At 53.8% G+C, this 5,743-nt stretch overlaps 1 protein-coding gene and 1 pseudogene across 2 annotated transcripts in view; both read left to right on the plus strand.

The window, feature by feature from the left end:
- The first annotated feature begins 920 nt into the window (after nucleotides 1-920).
- Nucleotides 921-5,743, plus strand: part of LOC309567518 (ABC-type organic anion transporter ABCA8-like) — a 201,140-nt gene continuing 196,317 nt past the window's right edge. The window contains exon 1 of the mRNA XM_082272902.1: nucleotides 921-936. Coding sequence (XP_082129028.1) covers nucleotides 934-936 — 3 coding nt within the window. The 5' untranslated portion in view covers nucleotides 921-933. The remainder of the gene's footprint in view (nucleotides 937-5,743) is intronic.
- The window catches only part of LOC309566955, a 6,565-nt pseudogene continuing 3,832 nt past the window's right edge, over nucleotides 3,011-5,743 (plus strand). The window contains exons 1-3 of the transcript in view: nucleotides 3,011-3,085; nucleotides 3,533-3,591; nucleotides 4,082-4,195. The product of the transcript in view is annotated as an uncharacterized misc_RNA (transcript). The remainder of the gene's footprint in view (nucleotides 3,086-3,532; nucleotides 3,592-4,081; nucleotides 4,196-5,743) is intronic.

Raw genomic sequence — 5,743 nt, forward strand, 5'->3', positions numbered from 1 at the left:
AGTGGAGTTCCACCCTAAAATTGAAGTTCGGTCCATCTTCTTGCTCCGGGTTACCTGAAAAACAAATGGATAATCGCAATTTTTTTTTTTTTTTACTTACCTTGTTTTAGAAGATAGTATACTCACCTTACTTAAGAGGACACAGAAGAGGATCGCTCTGGCTTCAAGCTGCCCACACCTGAGATGGCAACGCTGGACAATACATTTTCAAGGTAAGTATTTCTTCTTACAGGTAAGTGCGACCCGGGACAGTTCAGAGGCTAGCCATTGTGGAATGTACTAGCCCTGACTGTCCCGGGGGGATTTTTATGTATTTTTATTGGTTTTAGGTGGAACTCCACTTTAACAATTGATTTTATTTAGGACTTTGTATCATTTTGTTATAATTTCTCTGGATTTTTCACTTTATTTTTCCCTGCATGACTCCTGGATTTTATCAATTTGAATTTGCTTTATGCACTTTATGATGAACTGTTAGTATGAGTTCTTCACCTTTCTGATGAGAGCCATCATGATATTGATGTGTAATATTGTGAGTTCATCTGTCGGCACTATTTATTATCACTATCACCTCTTCTCTTCACACACTGAGCACAGATGCTGAATATTATTGGTACCCCCCCCCCCCCCCCAGTCTATCAGACGAGATCTGTCCATGTATAGCACACGGGGTCTCCTCTATAGAGGGAGATAGGGATAGAGAGGGACAGAGGATTGGTGGGAAGTTGTGAGGGATGGAGGGGGAGGGGGTTCTGGAAGTTCTTTCACTCCTTTATACAGAGAGAATTGCAGTATCGGCACTCTGCCTAGAAGAGAAATATTCCGTGTCCTGTATACTCCTCTCCATCCAGAGGGTCCCGTCCATGTCCCCCGGAGGGACCGGTGTATACAGAGAGTGACCTCTACCTGTGTCTACCTGAGCAGTCTCTGTGTATGGTATGTCTCTTTCCTCTCTCTCTCCTCTTTCCTCTCTCTCCCCTCTCCCCTCTCTCTCCTCTCTCTCCTCTCTCTCCTCTCTCTCCTCTCTCTCCTCTCTCCTCTCTCTCCTCTCTCCTCTCTCTCTCCTCTCTCCTCTCTCTCCTCTCTCTCCTCTCTCCTCTCTCTCCTCTCTACTCTCTCTCTCCTCTCTCCTCTCTCTCCTCTCTCTCCTCTCTCCTCTCTCTCTCCTCTCTCCTCTCTCCTCTCTCTCCTCTCTCTCCTCTCTCTCCTCTCTCTCCTCTCTCCTCTCTCTCCCCTCTCTCCTCTCTCCCCTCTCGCCTCTCTCTCCTCTCTCTCTCTCCTCTCCCCCCCTCTCTCTCCTCTCTCTCTCCCCCTCTCTCTCCTATCTCTCCTCTCCCCCCTCTCCCCCTCTCTCTCCTCTCCCCCCTCTCTCCCCCTTCTCTCCTCTCACCTTTCTCCTCTCTCTCTCTCTCCCCTCTCTCTCCCCCTCTCTCTCCTCTCTCTCTCACCCCCCTCTCTCCTCTCTCTCTCTCTCTCTCCTCTCTCTCCCCGTCTCTCTCCTCCCCTCTCTCTCTTTTCTCCCCAATTTCTGTCCTCTCTCCCCCTCTCTCTTCTCTCTCTCCTCCCCCTTTCTCTCCTTCTCTCTCTCCTCTCCCTCCTTTCTCCCCCCTCTCTCTCCTCTTTCCCCCCCTCTCTCTCTCCCCACCCCTCTCTCTCTCCTCTTCTCTCTCTCCCCCTTCTCTCTTCTCTCTCTCTCTCTCTCCCCTTCTCTCCTTTTCTCTCTCCTCTCTATCTCTCTCCTTCTCTCTCTCTCTCCCCTTCTCTCTCTTCTCCTTTCACCTTCTTTCTCTCCCCCCCCCACTTCTCTCTCCTTCTCTCTCTCCTCTCTCCTCTCTCTCTCTTTCCCCCCTCTTTCTCTCTTTCCTCTCTCCCCCTCTCTTTTTCCTCTCTCCCCCTCTCCTCTCTCCTTTCACCTTCTCTCTCTCTCTCCCTCCTTCTCTCTTCCTCTCTCTCTCTCTTCTCCCCCCTCTCTCTCTTTCCCTCTTTCCCCCTCTCTCTTCCTCTCTCCCCCTCTCTCTTCTCTCCTCTCGCTCTCCTCATCTCTCCTTCTCTCTCTCCTCCTCTCTTTCTCCTCTCTTTCTCCTCATTCTCCCCTTCTCTCTCTCTCCTCTCTCTTCCTCCCTCTCTCTCCTCTTTCTCCCCCCATCTCTCTCTCCTCTCTTTCTTCTTCTCCCTCTCTCTCTCCCCCTCTCCTCTCTCTCTCTCTCCTCTGTCTTCCCTTGCTCTCTCCCACCCCTCTATCTCTCCTTCTCTCTTCATCTCTCACACTCTCTCTCTCCCTCTCTCTCCTTCTCTTCTCTCTCCTTCTCTTCTCTCTCTCTCCCTCTCTCCTCTCGCTCCCCCATCTCTCTCTCCCCTTTCTCTCTATCCCCTCTCCCTCTCCCTCTTTCTCTCTCCTCTCTTTCCCCTTCTGTCCGCCCCCTCTCTCCCCCTTCTCGCTCTCTCTTCCTTCTCTCTCTCTCTCTCTCTCTTCCCTCTCTCTCTCTCCTCTCTCCTCCCTCTGCCCCCCACTTTCTCTCTCTTTCCCTCTATCTCCTTCTCTCTCCCCCTCTCCCTGTCCCTTCCTCCTCTCTCTCCGCTGTCTCCCTGCTGCTCTCTCCCCCCTCCCCCTCATCTCGCTTTCTCCTTCTCTCTCTCCTCCTTCTCTCCCTCTCTCACACCCTCTCTTTCTCCTGTCTCTCACCCCCTCTCTCTCTCCTGCTCTCTCTCTCCTCTCTCGCTTTCTCTCTCTCCTTCTTTCTCACTCCCCCCTCTCTCTCCTCTCTCTCTCTCACTCACTCTCTCCCCGCTCTCTCTCTCTCTCTCTCCCACTTCTCTCTCTCTCTTCTCACCCCTCTTTCTCTCTTTCCTCTCTCCCCCCCTCTTCTTCCCTCTCCCCCCTCTCTCTCCTTTCACCTTCTCTCTCTCTCTCCCTCTCCTTCTCTCTTCCTCTCCCTCTTCTCCCCCCCTCCCTCTCTTTCCTCTCTCCCCTCTCTCTTCTCGCTCTCCTTGTCTCTCCTTCTCTCTCTCTCTCTCCTCCTCTCTTTCACCTCTCTCTCTTTCCCCCCTTCTCTCTCCTCTCTCTTCCTCCCTCTCTCCTTCTCTCTCTCTCCCCTCTTCCCCCCTCTCTCTCTCTCTCCTCTCTCTTTCTCCTTCTCTCCTTTCCCTCCCCTTTCTCTCTCTCCTTCTCTCTCCCTCCCTCCCTCCTCTCTCTCCTCTCTCCTCTCTCTCTCTCTCCTCTGTCTTCCCTTGCTCTCTCCCACCCCCTCTCCCCCCTCTATCTCTCCTTCTCTCTTCATCTCTCACTCTCTCTCTCTCCCCTTCTCTCTCTCTCCCCCCTTCTCTTCTCTCTCTCCTTCTCTTCTCTCTCCTCCTCTCTCCTTCTCTTTTCTCTCCTTCTCTCTCCCCTCTCTCTCTCTCTCCTCTCGCTCCCCATCTCTCTCTCCCCCCTCTCTCTCCCCTCCTCTCCCCCTCTCTCCCTCTCTCTCTCCTCTCCCCCTCTCTCTCTCTCCCCCTCTCTCTCTCTCCCCCTTCTCTCTCTCTCTCTTCCTTCTCTCTCTCTCTTCCTTCTCTCTCTCTCCTCTGCCCCCCCCACTTTCTCTCTCTTTCCCTCTATCTCCTTCTCTCTCCCCCTCTCCCTGTCCCTTCCTTCTCTCTCTCCTCTGTCTCCCCGCTGCTCTCTCCCCCTCCCCCTCTCTCTCATCTCGCTTTCTCCTTCTCTCTCTCCCCCTTTCTCTCCCTCTCTCACACTCTCTCTTTCTCCTGTCTCTCACCCCTCTCTCTCTCTCCTTCTCTCTCACTCCCCCTTCTCTCTCCTCTCTCTCTCACTCACTCTCTCCCCCCTCTCTCCTTAACTCTCTTTTCTCTCTCTCCTCTTTCTCTCTCTTCCCCACTCTCTCTCCGTCCTCCCTCTCATCTTTCTCTCCCCCCTTCTCTCTCTTTCCCCCTCTCTCTCTCTTTCTCCCTCTCTCCCCCCTCTCTGTCTTTCCCCCCTCTCTCACCCCCCTCTCTCTCTCTCTCACTATCTATTTCCTCTCTCTCTCTCCCCTCTCTTTCCCCTCCCTCTCTCCCCTCTCTCTCTCTTCCCTCTCTCTTCCTCTCTTTTTCCTATCTCCCCTCCCCCTCTCTCTCTGTCTCTCCTTCTTCCCCCTCTCCCTCTCTCCTTCTCTCTCCCCCTTTTTCTCTCTTCCTCTCTCTCTCTCTCTCTCTCTCTCTCGCTCTCTCTCTTATCTCTCTCCCTCCTCTCCTCTCTCTCTCTCTCTCTCTCTCATTGTCTCTCTCTCTCTTCCCCCTCTCTCTCTCTCTGTCTATCTCCCCCCTCTCTCTCTCACTCACTGTCTCTCTCTCTCTCTGTCTATCTCCCCTCTCTCTCTCCCTTTCTCTCATTGTCTCTCTCTCTCACCCCCTCTTTCTCCCCCTCTTTCTCTCTACCCCCCTCTCTCCCCCCCCCCCCCCTCTCTCTCTCCTCTTTCTCTCCTCCCTCTCTCTCTCCTCTCTCTCTCCTCTCTCTCCCCATCTCTCCCCCCCTCCCTCTCCTTTCTCCCCCTCTCTCTTATCTCTCTCCTCCCCCCTTTCTCTCCTTCTCTCTCTCCTCTCCCTCCTCTTTCCTCCCCCCTCTCTCTCCTCTCTCCCTCTCTCTCTCTCTCTCTCTCCCCACCCCTCTCTCTCTCCTCTTCTCTCCTCTCTCTCCCCTTCTCTCTTCTCTCTTTCTCTCTCCTCTCTCCTTTTCTCTCTCCTCTCTATCTCTCTCCTTTCTCTCTCTCTCTCCTCCTTCTCTCTCTCTCTCCTTTCACCTTCTTTCTCTCTCCCACTTCTTCTCTCTCCTCTCTCTCTCCCTCTCTCCTCTCTCTCTTCTCCCCCCTCTTTCTCTCTTTCCTCTCTCCCCCCTCTCTTTTTCCTCTCTCCCCCTCTCCTCTCTCTCCTTTCACCTCTCTCTCTCTCTCTCTCCCTCTCCTTCTCTCTTCCTCTCTCTCTTCTCCCCCCTCTCTCTCTTTCCCTCTTAATCCCCTCTCTCTTTCCTCTCTCCCCTCTCCCCTCTCTCCTCTTGCTCTCCTCGTCTCTCCTTCTCTCTCTCTCCTCCTCTCTTTCTCCTCTCTCTCTCTCTCCCCTTCTCTCTCTCCTCTCTCTTCCTTTCTCTCTCTCCCATCTCTCCCCCCTCTCTCTCTCCTCTCTTTCTTCTTCTCTCCTTTCTCTCCCCCTTCTCTCTCTCCTTCTCTCTCTCGCTCCCTCTCTCCCTCTTTCTCTTCTCCCTCTCTCCCCCTCTCTACCCCTCTCTCTCTGTCTTCCCTTGCTCTCTCCCACCCTCCCCCCTCTATCTCTCCTTCTCTCTTCATCTCTCACACTCTCTCTCTCCTCTCTCTCACCCCTTCTCTCTCCCTCCCCCTTCTCTCTCGCCTCTCTCTCCTTCTCTTCTCTCTCCTCCTCTCTCTCCCTCTCTCCTCTCGCTCCCCCATCTCTCTCTCCCCCATCTCTCTCTCCCCTCTCCCTCTCTCTCTCCCTCCCTCTCTCTCTCTCTCTCTCTTTCTCTCTCCTCTCTTTCCCCTTCTGTCCCCCCTCTCTCTCCCCCTTCTCGCTCTCTTTCTCTTCCTTCTCTCGCTCTCTCTCTTCCTTCTCTCTCTCTCCTCTCTCTCCTCTGCCCCCCCACTTTCTCTCTCTTTCCCTCTATCTTTTCTCTCCCCCCCCTCTCCCTGTCCCTTCCTCTTCTCTCTCCTCTGTCTCCCCGCTGCTCTCTCCCCCCTCCCCCTCTCACTCATCTCGCTTTCTT

This window comes from Pelophylax lessonae (assembly GCF_965119305.1).
Source record: "Pelophylax lessonae genome assembly, chromosome: 11".
Lineage (NCBI taxonomy): Eukaryota > Metazoa > Chordata > Amphibia > Anura > Ranidae > Pelophylax > Pelophylax lessonae.